Source organism: Anas acuta, chromosome 2 (assembly GCF_963932015.1).
Source record: "Anas acuta chromosome 2, bAnaAcu1.1, whole genome shotgun sequence".
Lineage (NCBI taxonomy): Eukaryota > Metazoa > Chordata > Aves > Anseriformes > Anatidae > Anas > Anas acuta.
The window spans coordinates 24,659,993-24,679,248 of NC_088980.1; the positions used below are offsets into that span (position 1 = coordinate 24,659,993).

Below are 19,256 nucleotides of genomic sequence, written 5' to 3' on the forward strand. Positions count from 1 at the left end.
ACTCCCCTAACTCTAGTAGTTTTTAACCTTCTGGATACTTTGAACCAGATAGAGGAGGGGGCATTGCAGATACTAAATCACCGCAAATTTCACAAAACTTGGTAGCTCCGTGGTACAGAGGCTTAATTTGTACTGCCCCCAACAGAGAGGCTGAAATACCTACTCAGCAGTTACCTGCTCAGCAATTACCTCTTCTGCTTGACTCAGACGGTGGCCAGGCAGCACGTGTCATTTGGTAAGCCCAGCCAGTGCTGCCACATGGATAGCTGATCATAAAGGCGAATAAAACAGAGCCCAGGGTTTTGGGAGATGAGTCAGAACAGATGGACGCGGTTTTGAATGTTTAATGAGAGTGAACCTCGGGTTATTGAGGAGGCTTTCGGTGATGTGCTGAGAGATTAGAGGATACATATGGTGGAGTGATCATGGAGGGAGGTAATTTGAGAGAGGTGGCATTATTGCAGTAGGAGCATATACACATATAAATGAATAGGAAATGAAGCTTTAATAGTTCTGTTTGTTGTGGAATAACTTGCTTCATGCTGTTTTTTTAAAAATTTTGCTACAATTTTTTTCTAATGGATGTTTCTGAATGAGAGGCAAATGATATACACTTCAGACTTTTATATACAACTATTTGCAAACTTCATTCTCAGCACTCATCTTACCACTTTGTATAAGCAAACAGCTTCAAAAAAAACATTAAATAAAAATTACAGCACAATAGCAAGAAGAAATACTGTAGTTTGCATTGCTTTTTAGAAGAAAATCAACATCACTGGTGAGACAAAATTAGCAAAAGTACAATGCAGAAATTGGATTTCATTTCGTCATGTAATATAATTAATTGAACAACTTCTTATGAAGTTATAGAGTGTTTCATAGAATCATAGAATATCTGACTTGGAAGGGGAAGATGTAGCTTAATTTACTGGATTCCAATAATAATGTTAATGACTTCCTATTTACTAATTCATGTAAATTTTTGCTTCCATTATTCAGAATTTTTCTTTGTTCATTTGTAAAACAGATAAAATGAGCCGGAATGACCAAGTCTTAAAGTCTTTTGCACACCCATCCATAAACAGCTTACAATTATTTTGAAATAAACTAGCTGAGAAATCAGTGCTTTGTTGAAAATAATACAGTTTGACCTTCTCTAATGCAGAGCAGCCTGGATAAGGCAGATCTCCTTGCGTTACCTGTTTTGAAAACTTTCTACTCAGTAGACGCAGAGAAGGGTTAACTTGAAGTAATCACTCTTCAAATTTGTGTTCTGTGTTTTTTTATCTCTCTTGCTTTAGTAGTTGCTATTAATATTTTATATCATGAACAGTACAAGGTTAAAATACCAGTAATCACATATTTTGAATTTCTGTCAGAAAAAAAATGGTAAAATCATTTTTCACCTAAGCTTTCTGTTTTATTTAGGCTTATGTTTTTCAAAATTTCTTAAATAAAGTCAGTTAGGCACTTCTAAGGTTTAAGTGCACTTTCTATGTCACAGCAGATACTAAATCATAGCACTTCTTTCACATTCACTGCACTACAAAGATACCAGCAGGGCTGCAGATGAGAATAGTAAATTTCAAAAGTACCCTTCTTGAACTGTTGATATTTATCACTGTAAAGGCAGACTAGGACTGAGTGAAGAACTGTTCTTCTCTGTATGGAGAATATTCAGGATTCTAAAAAATACTGCTTTCCAATTTGCAAAAAAGGCAAAATCCTGAATGTTTTTCATTAACCAACAACTGAAGAAAATGCAGGTAAGATCAGTTGAGGAACTGCATTTCAGTAACAGAAGTAATTAGGGTTTTTTGAGCGTTTTACAGTTAAAGTCATTCATGTATAAATCATTTGTTTCATTTTAATGATTTAGAAATTAAATTTACTGATAATTTCACATCTCTCTTAGAGCCAGGAAATTTGATAAAATTCTCCCTTTCTCATCAGCTGTTCCTGTGTCATTTTAAAAATGGGACTTTTAAAAACAAAACAAAACAAAAAACACACCTAATCATCTCTATTTATCACTTGCTTTACTTCATCCATTCAAAACTTAACTTGTAGGTCCAACATAATCTTGGGAATCAAGGAATAAAAATTATGACTTCCACGGTTTTATAACCAAGATCTTCTGTAGTGCATAAAATAGGAAGGAGGCTCCTCAGAAATTCTATTTAAACTATAAGTACACTCAGAATAATGTTAATTCATTTTTTCATGGGAGAGAATAATGATGCATAACCGCAGACCTACAATGTATCAGCTTCTTTCTTTTTTCCCCATGTTTTTCTGAAGTGCAAATATGACTTCTGCTGGATATGCCTAGAAGAATGGAAGAAGCACAGCTCTTCTACTGGAGGCTATTACAGATGTACTCGCTATGAAGTTATTCAACATGTCGAGGAACAGTCCAAGGAGATGACAGTAGAGGTAACAAATAATGTGTTTGTTTAAAAAAATAGTGCTAAGGCTGCAGCTTTCTGTTTAGGGTAAATTCAGTCAAAATTCTTCCCAACCAGAATTTTAACTGGGAAAATATAATTTTAAATATAACAAAATGACAGAAAGAAAACACTGCTTATTTGTGGACAGAAGCATAAGATTTGGTTCTTCTTTTGGCTTTGGTAGCAACCACTGGTTGACTTTAGACAAGTCAATATACTTCTCTGTGCCACGGTTTCCTTTTGTGAAATGTGTGTGCTGGTCCTGTAATTAGGTACTGTGCATTACAGAAGACACATTTGAATCTTGGCATTTGGAAAGTCTGCTTAAAAACAGTATGCACACACACAGTGCATTGACTCTCAGTTGCAGTATTTGCAGGCTTGGGAATTCCAAAAATTACATTTCTCTCTTCTCATACACATCACTTGTCAGCACTGTATGTAATGCTTTACATGTAGAGGAAGTATAAAGAGTTATGTAATTATATCTAATGATGATTATTAAATTAAGCCATAAGACTTGTCTTGATTTGTTTTCCTTTCCCATTATTTTCCAGGCGGAAAAGAAGCATAGAAGATTCCAAGAACTGGATAGGTTTATGCACTATTACACAAGGTTTAAGAACCACGAACTTAGCTACCAGGTATGGGTCAAATCATTTTTACTCATTCTTGTTTTCATTTTATTTGTCCCAAAATAATTAGCTTGTTGTATTTTATTGTTTTCTTGTTCTAGTTAGAACAGCGCCTTCTAAAAACAGCCAAAGAAAAGATGGAGCAGTTGAGTAGAGCTCTCAGCGGAAGTAAGTAGAATTTGTCAGTATTTGCTGTGAACTACAAATTTGATCTGAAATCAAATCAAATGTCTTACAGCTAAGCCTCTTGAATAGAGCTCACATCAGTCCGCTGTGTGATGTGATCCCTTCAGTAGTACAATTCCTAAGCAGTGAATGAAAGCTAAATGTACAGTAAATTGTATATCTTTCAAAGACACAGGGAAAGCAGCATTAGTAAGAGAGAAGTTAATATTCTGTGCTGAGTTCTTGTAGTAAGAACATAGTACACTCATGGAGAACCTGCTGCTGTTTATTTGCAAAATATTTAGCTGATGTGCACATTTTTGGTGGAAATCTCTTACACTAAAATAAATGCTGACATCAGCAGGAAAATATTTTCACAATGTTGTATTGTCTTACAGCTGAGGGAGGCTGTCCTGATACCACATTCATCGAAGATGCAGTACAGGAGCTTCTAAAAACTCGCCGCATTCTCAAGTGTTCTTATCCATATGGATTCTTTTTGGAGCCTAAAAGCACAAAGAAAGAAATATTTGAACTTATGCAGGTAATACATGCGTATTGTTTGCTTTTCTGTTCTTTTATTGGTAGTGTTAGTTATCAGTGCCTTGTTTCCATTTTTGTAGTGTAAAACTGATATACTTAGTATTCGTAAACAAGTCTGGAAAATTAATGCAGAGGGAAAATTAATATTCTATGACACAGTAGCTTTTAGTTCAATTTTAGGATGAATGAAAAACAACACATGGCTGCAGAATGAAAAGGGCAAGGACAGGTGGAAGGGGAAAAAAAGGAAAATAATTTCTGTTAACCTCCTTTTGAAATAACATTTCAGCTGAACTCTCTCTTTGAGCAAGTTTCATAGCCCAAATACAGAAGAAGCCCTCCCCAGAAAGCAGCGAGTAGACAGTTACATCAGAGGCAGGTGTTATTCTGGGCTAGGAAGGATTTTCCATCAAGTTGTCTTCTTCTTCTGTAGCTCCTGTTTCCTGCTTTTCCCTGCTAATGTGTCAGGTGAGGGGGTGGGAGGCAGAGCTGGGGGAGAACCAGGGGGTGAGGATGGGGGTGCTTCAGCTGCATGGGCTGCTGCCTGCTTTCTTTTCCTTTCAGGCCCCAGTAGATAGATGTTTAATGCACGAGTGTGTGCAGGGAAGCCCTGCTGCAAGCTGGAGTAGAACATTCAGGTCAATAAAGGGATAGGCTAGAAGGGCAGATATTTTGGGGTGGAGACCCCAAATAGCTTGTTACACATGGAGTAACGGGTACACGCTCAAACTCCAGTGAGTAACAAGTTCAAGTATTTGCACACAAGGAGTGGCTGAGGGAACTGGGGTTGTTTAGTCTGGAGAAGAGGAGGCTCAGGGCAGACCTCATTGCTCTCTACAACTCCCTGAAAGGAAGCTGTGGGGGGCTGGGGGTCTGTCTCTTCTCACAGGTAACTAGCAGTAGGACTAGAGGGAATGGCCTCAAGTTGCACCAGGGGAGATTCAGGTTGGAAATTAGGAGACATTTCTGCTCAGGAAGAGCAGTGAGGCACTGTGACGAGTTGCCCAGGGAGGTGGTGGAGTCACCATCCCTGAGGGTGTTTAAGGAGAGGTTGGCCGTGGTGCTTAGGGACATGGTATGTTGGACCAGATGATCTTGGAAATCTTTTCCAACCTTAATGATTCTATGATACAGAGTAGTATTCAAGCCAGGGCCCAAATCACAATGGAAAAGTTGGGGCAACTGATAAAGTTTCAGGCCTGAAAGAGCAGGCTTCCAAGCATGCACTGGCAAGTTTAGTCTGGCTTAGTCATCATCCACCTCAAAGTCTTTACTGATGAATCAAGGTCGTTGTTCTAGACAACGTAATGAACACCAAATAAAAAATTGATTACTGTCTCTGTTAACTGCATCAAAGAGGAAAGAAGAGATGGATAGGCAGAAAACAATTACAGGTGATCTTGCTAAGGGGGATCTCTGTCATTTCTTCAGTTTTAACAATTATTTGAGAGTTAATGCTTAAGAGGACTGATGGATCTTCTGTCTGGATGGTATTTTCAGGAAAATGGAAATCATTCCATTCGGTATTTATGGTGTAGAGCTCTGCCTGGTTTTTGTTTCATTGTAAAAGTATTGTATTCTGTATTTGTTAACTACCGCAGACAGACCTAGAAATGGTCACTGAAGACCTTGCACAGAAAGTGAACAGGCCTTATCTTCGGACTCCTCGCCATAAAATCATCCGTGCAGCTTGTCTTGTGCAGCAGAAGCGGCAAGAATTCTTGGCCTCTGTAGCCCGTGGCGTTGCTCCTGCAGACTCACCAGAAGCACCCAGGCGCAGGTAATCCAAACAAAACCCTGTGCAACTAAAATAAGTTAATTTGGTAGCTGTCAGAGTGGGTCAATCCCTTGCCATTCCTTGACAGCAAGGTAAAGTGGAGCTGATAAACTTGGTGGTCATAAATCACCAGAGAGTTACATTTTCTTGGTCATTTGATCCTTACGGAATTACAGCTTTTTTGCAAACCCTAATGCTCACATGCTGTTAATCGCCTTCCCTTTGCTGATGAAATTGCAAATGAGAAACCTCTCCTGGCTTTTAAAATTGTGTCAAAAGCCAAGTGCAAGAAATGTCTTTGAGGATTGGGATAGTGAGGATTGTTGTTTGCTTGTTTTTCACTTCTTCATAAGCACTTAAAAAAGAACAAGATTCATGGTGTAAGTCAGCATGGTTAGCTGTTCAGCAAATAAGTAGTGTGATTTGAAATCAACATTCAAGTAAAACACCAAATGAAGAGAAAACAATGACCAAAAAACCACAAAACCTTAAAGAGGTTATTGACCAAATTGTTTCACTACTGTTTTGTAGGAGTTATTTTTTAAACCATGCACTTATGTCTTTAATGGTGTCAAAAACATAAAACTGAGTGCTTTTTTGTTTGTTTGTTTTTTAATACATTAACATATGCATCACTTTGAAAACTCAATTACTACTTCATGACAAAGAATTCACATGGCATAATTACTTGTAAGGATTATCCTTCCTACCCACCTCTCCCATAGCAGCAGTTAAGCAGGATACCCCGAGGACACTACACAGTTTGAAAATGTGTTTTCACCCTCAGTATTTTGACTTCAGCTACACAAATAATAACCTTTGTGAAAAATGTGTTTGAGAATTACCGCTCTGTTTTGCAGCCTAAATTGCTCCCCCATTTGTGATGCATTAATGATTAAATGTCATGGCTTCCATTTCACTTTTTTTCCCTTCCAAATTGTCTCTAAATACCTGAAATGCTCCAAAATTCTATAAATATTTCATAGAAATATCAAGCAGTTCTGGAGTAGTCAACACTTCTATTGTAATTTTGTAGCTTCCTAAATTAGTTTTAAGGTAAGAATTAGAGTAGAAGACTTGTTAACTTAGGAGAGTTACAGTTGCACTCATTTTTATATGTTGATATGTTTTGAAGCTATGTATATTGTTCTTACTTTGTTCCAACTCTGAATTTTATGGTATATCTCTTAATTTTACAGTTTTGCTGGTGGAACGTGGGATTGGGAGTATTTAGGATTTGCATCCCCTGAGGTAAACTATTTCTTTTTAAATCTTTAAGTTACTTCTGCATTTTCTAGAAACACAGGAATGACTGTGGTCTGCATGAAGAGCTTCCTTATTTTGATTTAAAGCTTTTCAAATTGGTTTAAGCTTACCTTATTATTTATTTCACAATAGAAGGAAATATATGCATAGCTAACTGTGCAGTAACATTAACATGGATATAGTTATTTAAGACGGCATCATCGTTTTTCAAATACATAACCAGCTTTAGAATTATATATAAACTGGTTTCTATGTGCTGGAAAACCTTAATAAATATATGAAATTGTGTAGACTACTTTTCAATGCAACATTATCTCAGCAGAATTTGAGAAAGTCTAAGAAATTTCCATCCTTCTGTAGCAATCCTACAAAAAACATACAGATATACTCCCAAATATTTTAACCGGTTGAAATGTTTCTTTTTACTTTATGTATTAAAGCAGGATGGAATTGCATACTCAAATTAGGTAAACTTCTGATATTTAAACCAGGAATGAAAACTAAAAATTTTAAAACTAATATTTCACCATCTGTATGTGGGAAAGGGTATATAATTTTCAAGACTCTGCACTAAAATTTGAGAAGCTTCCTATAAAGCTTTTCTTCACCATCTTAATTTTTATTTAATATTTTGAGAACATTAGATTAAAGATTAAAGCATTCAGTTAGGAAGGAAGATTCATCTCAACATTTCCTTGCTGCTGTTTTCTTTTCAGCTAGTCATTTTAAGCATCCTGGAAAACTCCACGTACTTTTTCTATATATTTCCTTTGCTATTGTTGGTGAGCATCATGCTGGTGAGAAAATAGCTTGTTTCTCTACAAAAGATCAACTTGCTTCTCCTGCCTAGTTCCTTTATTCCTTTGTTTTGAAATAATTCCATTATCATCAGTGGAACTGGTTATGAGAAGAAGCTGATCAGCAGTATGTTGATAATCTGTTTAGCAGCAGGTGCCATGGCAGTCATGCTTAGATGATTGCTTACAAGTTTTTGTGATTTGCCTAAATGTGGCACTGTACTATGCAAGTTGGCTTCTTTGCTACCTAGCTATCAAAGATACTTGCAACCACCTATGCTAAATGAATTTTGTGGAATTAATAATGGTCATCTTTGTTTATTTTAGTGATTTTCAATGCAAAATTTTTGATGTAGAGCTGTACTTTTACTGGCAAGTATTAGAACATCTGTGCATAACATGTTATCACAGAAAATATAACCTTATTGGTTTTAGCAAAGAATGTGGGGTGCTGTATGCTGTTGTGTGAAACCATGAAGTTCCGACACAACAAAATAAAAGTTCCTTTGATCACAAGTACAAAACTCTTACAAGTAATCAGAAATAAAATGTTAGGAGTGGTAATCAAGATCTCTATATAACATGTTAAAAAGCAACCAAAAGTATAGTTAAGGGGCCGTTGGTGCAATCTATGACTCTGTCGTGAACGAATGAAAGATAAGATCTGGTATGACTAAAAAAATCCTAATGTTCAGTGACCGCTTCTCATTGTTCCTTATCTAATTCATAGTGATACAATTATATATATTTTTAATTAATTCACTTACATTGCTTCATACCAAGATTTTGTTTTCTGTTGTTTGGGGGTCTGCCTCCCATTTAGGAAATTTCAAAGCTCTTTAGGAGCTGGAAGGATGTTATAGGAAATAATCACTTCATGCTTGCCCTTGTTTTTATTCTGTCCAGTAGGCTAACAGCACCACTAACACTGTTGAAGACAGGATATTGGGCTAAATGGGCCTTTCATCTGATCCAGTACAGTTATTTTTGTGATCTTACGATTTTCATGGATCTTCTTATCTAGATAAAAATCTTCCCACACCAATCATTTTGTGACAAATCTTTTTGGCTTGTATGTGTCATTATGAATAAGAATTTGAACTGAAACACTTCACGGAAAGACAACATACCATCACAATATCATTAAAATGAATAAGGTCATTATGAAAGAGCAATGACATTTCTTGATTTAAGTTTTAGATATTTTAGACGTTGAGATATTTTGGGATGTAGAGTTAATGTAAGAGAGGAACGTTAATGGTAATGCTACCATTCTCAAGTCATTTGGCCAAAGGAAGCCTTTGGATTCCAGATTTGCCAAGCTGGGTTTTAGGGAAGAAATTAGCAGTATTCTTCTCTGAAGAGAAGTACCTGTGTGTATATTTTTATTCCCTTGGGTAATTCAGAGACTGAGATTAGGAAAAGACCTTACCTACACAGTCAGGTACTAGCCAGAAAACGTACCTGGAAATTTGCCTTCAAGCATAAAATTAGTCTCTTAATATTAGCAAAGGTATGGACATGGAAACATTTATTTCCAAGTATAAAGATAATTAATCCTTGGGATCTTAATCTATCCCATAAATGTTAGATAAACTGTCTTTGGTAAATACATACACCGTGAGAAAATACACTCTGTGGCAGTTCAAATCTGTATGGTGTGACACATTAACAGCTCAGGTTAGGCAAAGATTGGAGATTTATAATTCATGGAATAAAAATCCATCCAGGACTGCTCAGTAGAAGAGTGTCAGCTCTGGCTTATGAAGTTCCTGAGCTGTTGTGTCCTGGAGCAAGGGAAAAGTGTAACAAGTACCAGTAGATATCTGCTGCTTTTCTGTGTTTTTCCAAAGCTAATTCCACTGGACATTGCTAGCAACAGGACCCTGACATGACCTACTGGTCTAACTCACATTAATTGTTTTTATGTTCTAAAATCAGTAGGTATACTTCTACAAAAATGTGTGTGTGTGTGTGTGTGTGTGTGTAACGCTTGGCATCAAAGTTTTTAAACAAACAAAAAAAAGGGTACTTGGGATTATTTAAAAAGGGAGATTGCAAGTATTAAAATATTGGTGGTACCGCTAGTATTTTTAGTTGCTAATTCGTTATTTTATAGATTTAGGATTACCTGGTGGTTGTTCGTTGATTTTTTGTTTTTGTTTTAAGCATTGCATGATATAACTTGCAATTTATTTTTCTGAAAACAGGTGATTTTATAATAAAACTATAAAATCACACATTTTTTTATAAAAATGTGGTGCTCGTCACATCAGAAAAATATTACTGCATGCTGCCCTGTATTTTGTAACCTTTGGTTTATGCAGGAATATGCTGAATTTCAGTATCGGAGGAGGCACAGGCAGCGTCGACGTGGAGACATGCACAGTCTGCTAAGTAATACTCCAGATCCTGATGACCCCAGTGAGAGTACCTTAGGTATGGTCCTGCCTGGGGCTGTTTGTTCTCTCTTGCTACTTCAGAAATCGGTAGTAGCAACCACAGTGTTCTCCTGTGGGTGCATTTTAAACACGTTTCAAACATGTTGTTATATTTGCCAGAATACAATGTTAAGACTCATTCTTGCACAGTTGTATGTGATTTTAGAAGCATTGCTGACTTTACTGTGGCTGCTCCTCTTGTTAAAGAGAAATACATTGATCTTCCCACTAGCAATTCCTTAGCTATTTACAGCAGGCTTGTTTTTCTGAAGAAATTTTGAAAAATAAGTATTTCATATGCCAGCCTTATCTATACCAGCCTTTCAATGCAAATTAAAAGGACCAATTGCTGCTGTGAGCCTAGGCGAGATTTCCCCTGCTACAGGACTGCTGGAAGGTAGCCACAAGGCTGTATCACAAAACCCTGCTCACTAACTCCTGTACTGGCCAAGACAGCCTGGAGACAAGTTGGCACGGGCTATGGCTTCCAGTATGCTGCTCTTCCAAGCGGTGCCACAGCTAGTCGTGCAGTAAGGTCACTGTAACTTGGCTCTCTGGGTCTCTCCGAACTGCCAGGAGCTTTTGCAAAGGTACCAAAATAGCTCAAATCCAAATCATAATCTGACTGCTTCTTTAGAGCTTCCAGTTGTGTGCTCGGCCTCTAAATCATGCAGCAAAACTTCTCCATGTCTCATGAACTTAAGCCCAGTAGCTTGTCCTTTAAAAACAAAGTAAGTCCTTTACTGAGGAGAAGGAAACAAATACATTCTTTATTTTAGAAACAGTAAAAAGAATTTTGGTGAGCTTTGGTCCTTCCCTATTGCAAGTAAAATGGAAAACCATCTTGTTGGTTTGAGGACTAGAATTTGACTAAAGACTTGGATATTTTAGTGACCAACAGTGCATCCTATCAACATATGCAGGAGACAGCTAGTTAGCCTCACTTTATTTCATTTTGAGTTTTGAAGAGGAAAATGCTATTTTCCAAATTCAAAGGAGTTATTTTTATTACAGAGTAATTTTTATGGAAGCAACATTTTATTTCTATTGTTTTGTTGGTAGTTTTAAGAAAACGGTATTGTCAGTGATCACTGATATATGCACAAACTACTCTTAATTGCCCTGCAATGTTACAGTAAAAATTCACATTGCAGATGCTCTGTTGTCTGTGTAAAACAGAGAAACCAACTTCGGTCTTAAGCCACCTGTATATGCATCCCATAGCACGCACTTTGCCTAAAATTAATTGCAAGCTGTGCATCACACTGAATTTCCATAGTGTGTAACAAGCCAGTGTCTAACTAACCACAGAAGGGCACTGAAACCTGGGTGTTTGTGAGGACACAAAGAGTGACATGCAAAGATGCAAAAGGACAAATCCAAGCCCCTGCACTTGGCATTGAGAGTATTCTGGCAGCATTTTCCACGGATTTGTAAAAACACAGATTGTGATGGGTGACAGTCTGAGAGAGGGAAATACCGAATGCAAGTTGGACATAGAGGCAGCGTGCAGTATTTTTCAGGACTTTCCATAATTCATGTATATGCCTTGGAAGCATTTTGCCCTCCTGCCAGCAGGCTCAGGCTACTGGTGGCATACCACATCCTTTGAAAGAGAGAAGAAAGGCTACAAAGGCACAAATGAACCAGGCAGTCACTCCTCAAATAGCATAACTGGTGTTTGGCCACTGTGTAAGAGTTGCTGTAAAAGGGGATTTTTTGGATTACTTAGTTCAGAGTGAGTGAAGGACTAACGTTATAGAGCTGGGATCCTGAAGGAAGGCAAGAGGTTCTGTCAGTAAATGATAGGGGAGAAGGCTTTCTGACTTGTTCCTCAAATGTATTTATTTCAATTGCCCAAACAGACACTCAGGAAGGTGGCAGTAGCAGAAGACATGGCACCTCCATGGTGAGTTCAGCTTCTATGGGTATTCTGCACAGCTCTTCGCTTCATGACTATACCCCTGTCAGTCGCTCTGAAAACCAGGATTCTCTTCAGGTATCTCCACTAACCTCTTCTCCATTCTCTCTGTTTTACTTGCCTTCCTCTTCTCTGCTTTTCTGTGTCATGTTGTCTCTGCAAAACTTCTTAATTCTTCAACAAGAGAGGGAGAGTCCAGGGCAACAAATTACATACTCACACCAGTAAGAATTGCTAAACAATCATCAGCTTTTAAATTGTTGGCAACTGTATCAGTAAAAAAATGATTCTGATAAATTACATGTGTCGGTCAATTGTGAAAATAAGATATGAGGCCAAATTACTTTTAATCCAAAATATGTTACAAGATGAAAGTTTTATTCTGAAAGCAACCTTACGTATTTCCACAGGCTCTGAGTTCTTTGGATGAAGACGACCCAAACATCCTGCTAGCTATTCAGTTATCATTACAAGAATCAGGCTTGGCCATAGATGAAGAAACCAGAGACTTTCTAAATAACGAGGCATCTTTAGGAGCAATAGGTACCTCTTTGCCTACAAGACTGGACTCTGCTCCCATAAGTATAGATAACCCGAGAGCCGCCCTGAGCAGCTCTGAGCTGTTAGAACTTGGTGACAGCCTGATGAGACTAGGTGCAGGCAGCGATCCCTTTTCAGCTGATCGTCTTCATTCACACCCCTGCAGCGATACAAGAAGTGGATTATACTCGACATCTAGCGATGCTGATTCCAGCAGTCAAGACCCCAATACCAGTGAAAATCTTCTTGGAAACATTATGGCCTGGTTTCACGACATGAACCCGCAGAGTATTGCTCTGATCCCCTCAACGAGTACAGAAATGGATGAGGACTCACAGCAACCTAGTACTGAAGATAGGTCAGGAGGGCAGCCAAATGTTATAGACCTAGGGTTGGAGCCTCAGGAAGAGCACGCGCTATTTGAGGATGCGCTCAAAAACGAAGGCAGAGGAACCCAAACAGAAGAAAGCACTTCTGAAGAAAACATTATTCCAGGTGAAACGGTTTCACCGAGTGGTGATAATGCCAGGGAAGGAGCAAGCACCCTGGATAGTTCGGGAGACACTTCAAGTCAGACTCCTCAAACCTCAAGTGAGTGGATTGAACATGTGCATCTGGTATGAACAAAACCGAGATCTGGAGTAACTGAATGGCGGAGACAGATGGTACAGTGTGTGGAGTAAGCATTATGGAGGCTTTGATCCACATAATTACAGCTCAGTTGTAACCACTGACGTAACGATGGATATTTAGGGGTTCTCTTGAATTGTAGTTCTTTGTAATTATGTGAACCTTTCAAGGAATATCCTTTGCATTTAATTAGGTAGTACTTGCCTTTTTGCTCTCAAGAAAAAGGAATAAGTAGGTTGTATTCCACATTCCTAATACAATGCAGCATCTGTTTAGCCTTAGGTTGATGATCCTTAACTTGAAAGTACAGATTAAAGGCTTACACTGATTATTTTGGTTGGTTTTCCTAAGAAATAGTTTATTCCATTTTTTAGAATTCATTCTTTCACCAAAATAACATTTAGCAATTCTCTTTTTGTTTGTTTGTTTGTTTGCTTGTTTTGTTTTCCATAACTTTCCCCTACTCATTTTTCTTTTTTTTTGTTAGCAGTGTGAACTGAGGTATTTAATGCTTCTCTTTAGTACTGCTCCAGGAACAAGTTTTAGGGGATATTCTTTCACATTAAAATCAAAGATTTTTTCATGTCTATTTACAGTCCAAACGTGCCAAACTGTGAATAGTGAGCTGGCGGTAGCCTAACAAAACACTGCAGTGTTACTCTATCAAACTAATCCCACAATTCTTAGCAGTGAAAGAAACCACTGGGTAACATTGCTTCTCTAAATTTAACTGGCATGTGTTGCCATGGTGACTGCATTTAATTAAATGTAGCCTGTATCTTAAGTTAATAAAACCTAATGCTGCTGTTAAACAGTTATTTTAAATATTAAAATACAGTCAGTTAGCAACAGCTATGCTGTATTTTAAGAGACACTTTAATGGAAGTGCAATCATAGTTCTTTGTTTTCATAATTCTACAAAGCATTCTATGCACTAATAGTGCAATTACTTTTAATGATAACGTTTTATAAAAATATAGGAATACAGAATTTTCATATATTAGCCAGTCCCACAATTAAAGTTCAGATAACGGATTCTGCTCAACATGTTACGGTGCCTTTGCCTAACCCAACTGGATAGTTGCCACAGTTAAACAAGTAATTCAAATTCAGTGTCTGTTCTGGAGTAACTATGCTATTAATTGCAAAGACCTCCATACAACCACCCATGGCCTTGCCTTTACAGTAAATAACTAAATGTTCAACCAGTGTTTTTGCATAAACAAAACACTGCTAGGTATTTGTTCAATTGCACAATATTCATTTGCTGTGTGATTACTGTTTAGTGTTAAAAACAAAAAACACACCTGAAAACCCCTCTTCCTAGTTGTTGTACCGTGGAAAAAAAAAAATACTGGTTTTAGATTTGCTTAAAAGCATCAATCTACAGTTAGTGAGATACAATGGTACAGTATGTAATTACAACTAGATTAAGTTGTCGAAATGGCTGTTTTAATTACATATAATCAAAACTTCTCATAACACGAGCAAATTACATACACTCCATTTTAAGTTCTGATTAACTGTTACCAGAGATTTGTTGATATGATATAAAAGTTTATTACTACTGAGTGTGTATAGGCAAGTGTCATGATAGCGAAGTTTATGTATTGATAACTGTGAGTTCAAGTGAGTGTATCGAATTCATGCAAATCCTGCTTTTGAACCTTGCAGTCACAAGGTTCATATTAGTAAAAAATGAAATAAGAGTATTTTACCCTTACCCCATAAAAACCTCGTTCATTTTGCAAGCATTGTTAGAGAGAAAGGAATAGAATAGTCTCAAATCATTTTCCAGCTTTTCTTCTAGCTGCCCTGTTCCTGGCATAATCACAAACCCTTGGCCATCTTTGGAAAAATACCTACTTTAAATCGTTCTATGGTATAAGGTCCTTCAACAAAAACAGTTCTTCATGAACTATCAACATGAATTGGTCTGAAAGCTGTTTAACTCACATAGCTTCCTTGAATTGTAATCTCTGGATAGAAAGATTCTCACAAAGATTGTGTGTATTGCATCGAGATGTCTTGCAAAGCTACAGTAAGATATGTAAGAGTGCTCTCTGTGAAGATAGTGAAGTTTGTGGGTTCTGGTTTTTGTAATTTGATTAGGTTGTGCAGTATATCCATTGTTTCTGTGTTACTCTTATGAGCATGAAATTAGCCTATTAAATTTGTATTTTCTTGGTACTTATTTTAACACCATAGTCATTGACTTTACAATTCAAAAATAAAGTTTGGCAAGACTATTTTGTAAACCTGTTAATTTTATAATGTAAAAAATTACTCTAACCTTGAATTGTTATTTGCACTTTCATAGTCTATACTTGATACATTCCCACTTTATATACAAGTAGGATACTACAACCATGTAGATGTTTGGCCAAATGAATGCTGTTAATAATATGTAAAATTCTTTGATTAAACATTTATTACTTAAACTAATTCCGTTCTGTCTTATCTCATCTTAGACTGCAAAACCTCTTTCCCTCAGCTTTTCATAGATAACTTAAGGTTACGTCTCACCAAGAAACTCTTAAACGTAGCTGTTGACAGGACGGTGTCATTTTAAAATTATGCAGGTCTTGATCTTTACAGAACTCCTGCTGTGAAATACAAAATGCAGAAGATTTTTGCATGTTTTTATTTTTTTCCTTTTAAGTCATTTGCTTGAAGATACAGATAAATAGAATACAAACAAGAAAATATTTAACATAACCAGGTAGAGGTTCAGTATAAACTTCATATCCGCTGAAAGATACTGGAGAAAGGCAGAGGATTTTGTCCTGTTTTTTGTTTAGTTTTATTTTGTACATAAGAACTGGTAATGACATAAGAATGAAATACCTTTATAAAAGTGGTTTTAAGGAGTATTTATCAATTTATGAACCCAGGTGTTTTTCTATGAGCAACATTGAATATAACTATTCAAATTATTCATCAGTTGTATTTTGGCCACTGCACCTTCTGCTCATATTATCAGATCAATTTTATTTATAAAATACTTTATGTTGGAAAAAAAAAAAAAAAGTCTCACTCTGCTGTTAGCATTTTTACTTCTTCAAATGCCACAGTCAGTCTTGGTGTCTACCCTACTGTTTAAATTTTTTGTCATGGCAGTCCACATAGGCAACAGCATCATTTTTAGGGGTACGTACAAACCACAATGTCATATTAATTAGCCAACCAAAATTCACTAATGCTATTGCAAAGAATACTAGACGAGCGCTATAGCAGAAATGCTTGCACTCTGCAATTTAAAAAAATAATAATAAAATAAAATAAAATAAAATAATGGATCTTATTTGGAAATCAGTCTAGTTAACCCCCTTCTGTATTTTCTGTTCAGGCATCTGGAGTTAGAAGCCATCTTTTTATGACATCTATACACCGAATGTGTAATGCACAGCAGCAGACAGCCATTAAAAATTCCTGTTCTGTATTTTTCAGCATGCAGAGACAGTGTTACTGAGCACTGCAGTCCTGGCTACCTTTTAGCCATCCAAACCCATTCTCCATGATTTCAGATGATTTCTGTCCTGGGAGGCAAAAGAAATTGACAGATTCTGTGATGGTCTAAGTAAAAACCACACTTATTCAATGTGTACAAAGTGAGCGCAATATGCATGGTGCAGAAATAAACTTAGGATACAGACCTTTATGATGTATATAATGTCCATGCATTATGCAAGGATATGTGTAAGATGAAGACACATCCCTTCGAATATACTGCCAGTCTTAGGTTTTTGCACTTTCTGCCATATAGATCTCTAAAATTGTGTTAGAGCTTTAAAATAGATGAGATAACATGGGTTAAAATGGGTGAGATAACACCAGAGTGCACTTTGAATAGACTTACTAAAGACTGACTGTTCCAGATAGGGCACAAACCATTTGTAGCTACTGCTGAAAAAAAGCAAAGGACAAAACATTTTTCATAAATGGTCTGACTCTGCTCTGTAGAGTCAAATATCTTTACACTGAAACACAATATTTACATTAAATATCTTTACACTGAAACACAATAGCAATTTGTTATGTAAAGAAAATATGTCATCGTGTAATTTCCTATTACACTGCTATTCTCATACTTGCCAGCCCTTCTAAGTTTTGTTTGAATACTGAGCTTCTGCTGTATCAACACAGCAAAGCAGTCCCATTTCACCTCTGAAGAAATTTGATTGGACTCAAGTAAGGATGAGTACAGTTCTACAGTCCACTGTAATAACAATGGAGAGAAATGTTTAAGTTTGATAACAGAACCAGAACAGGAACAAACCAGGGACTGTAAGAAAAACTCCCAGACTAAACTTTGGAAAAATAAGCAAGGCAAGTCTGAACTGGGATCAGAATCCAACAAATGGTGTAGTGTGCTCTAACACTTGATTGAAAATGAAGTACACTCACAATTGTCTCATGTACTCACACTTGTCATTGCAAGGTGGCGCAAGGTATGCCAAAGGCCACAGGTACCAAGATCAGAACCAGGAACACCTCAGGTATTACACTGAAGTCCCACTGGACTTCAGGCTCCGTTTGTTGACTACTGCAGCAGATCCTTTGACTACTGTGAGACAAAAAGCCATAATATTACGCCGTGAGCCTCCCGTGCTCAGGATTCCAGAACGGCTGTGCTTCCTGACAGGTCTAACATCAAGCAGCACGCAGTGTGCAACTGCAAGGTATGCATGCATATCACTCTAACAGCCTGCTCATTAAGGCACCCATCAAGAAGCTGGAAACTCATATTTGGAAGCCTAAGTTCTCAATCAGAAGGTCTTTGATTAAGCCAGGTTTTCCCCATCTAGAATGTTTCCCTGATCACCGGACTACTTTGGGTTGTACCATGAGTTTCTCTTCATATTGTGTTGTACAGATATATGGAGGTTTAAACTAGAGACAGTACAAAGCTGCATCAAGCAGTTTGGGACATTCACATTGTCGGGTTATGTGACAGAACACTGAAAGACTGGACATTTGCAACCTTTGATTTAGCTCCGGAATTGGCTTTTATTCTGTCCATTCTCTGAAACCCTTCATGGGGAAATTGCAAGGGCAGGATTCAAAACTGCAACCCTGGTCAGTGTAGCAGAGTGACAAAAAAGTGCAGCTGAGGGTATGCTGGGAGGTAGGTAGAGGGGTGGGTGCCTGCCCCAGAGGAGAAGTTCATCAAAAAACACGTACAATAATAACCCCAAGTAACCCGTTCAGTGCAGCTGACTGAACAGGACAAACAGCTATTCTTATTTTTGAAATTTAAGTGTAAAGCAGTAATATACTGGCAGTTGTAAACAACTGAATTTACTTTACACTCGGTATGAAATCTTTTCCAGCTGGTAGGTCGCCTTTATGTATTTTCACTAATCAAATAAAGAGAAAGTCTGCATAGCTAAGATGATACACAAGCACAGTGGGAATGTGCATTTGTGCCTTTAGAAGTCAGTGTTCACCTGCAGCTGTCATACTGGCTTATAATGGAGACATGAAAACATTCTTTAACAAAAACACTCATTAAGAAAATGAACTTCTCTAGTCACGGTTATCAGCAGTACCTACCTGCGCAGAAACATAAACTTTTGTTAGTGTTTTTGCTGTTCTTGTGTCACTGCAGCATGTTAGAAAAGAAATAAAGTAGTTTGAGAGACAGATTTAAGATGCCTTTCAAGAGCAAAGTCCCTGTGATCACGTTATCTCTGCCATTGCTTCACCTAGCCATGTCCTGAGGGACCAAAATCTAAAGACCTCAGAAAATTTCAGGTTCTTGGCTTTGCCACACAATTGAATGAGGAACGAACCTAGAAGTTGCAAATATATATGCATGCTATTCATGTGCATAATAATTGTCCAACATATTTCAAGAATAGCATCCTTTTTAGCTATGGGAACTATGAGGATAAAATGTGCTCGTCTCACAAGAGAGCTGACAAGCACAGAACCTGAGTACAGGACCATGTGGAGATGCAAACTACACCAGTCAGTCAGATTCATAACAAATTACATGCATCTGCAGCACAAAACTTTCTAGAGAAGCCCTCCAGGTGCAGCCTCTGCAGCTGGCTGTGGAAGAATGACACGGAAAACTGTAATA

The 19,256-nt window shown here is 37.4% G+C and overlaps 1 protein-coding gene across 3 annotated transcripts in view; it reads left to right on the forward strand.

The window, feature by feature from the left end:
* The window catches only part of ANKIB1 (ankyrin repeat and IBR domain containing 1), a 97,932-nt gene extending 82,319 nt beyond the window's left edge, over positions 1-15,613 (forward strand). Inside the window, exons 12-20 of one of the 3 annotated variants that reach the window (XM_068673935.1) lie at positions 2,305-2,439; positions 3,011-3,097; positions 3,190-3,256; positions 3,652-3,797; positions 5,398-5,576; positions 6,773-6,824; positions 9,964-10,075; positions 11,943-12,076; positions 12,409-15,613. In XM_068673935.1, the coding sequence (XP_068530036.1) occupies positions 2,305-2,439; positions 3,011-3,097; positions 3,190-3,256; positions 3,652-3,797; positions 5,398-5,576; positions 6,773-6,824; positions 9,964-10,075; positions 11,943-12,076; positions 12,409-13,161 (1,665 nt within the window). In that variant the 3' untranslated portion in view covers positions 13,162-15,613. The remainder of the gene's footprint in view (positions 1-2,304; positions 2,440-3,010; positions 3,098-3,189; positions 3,257-3,651; positions 3,798-5,397; positions 5,577-6,772; positions 6,825-9,963; positions 10,076-11,942; positions 12,077-12,408) is intronic. The other 2 variants (XM_068673937.1, XM_068673936.1) reach the window with 2 other exon arrangements.
* The last annotated feature ends 3,643 nt before the right edge of the window (positions 15,614-19,256 follow it).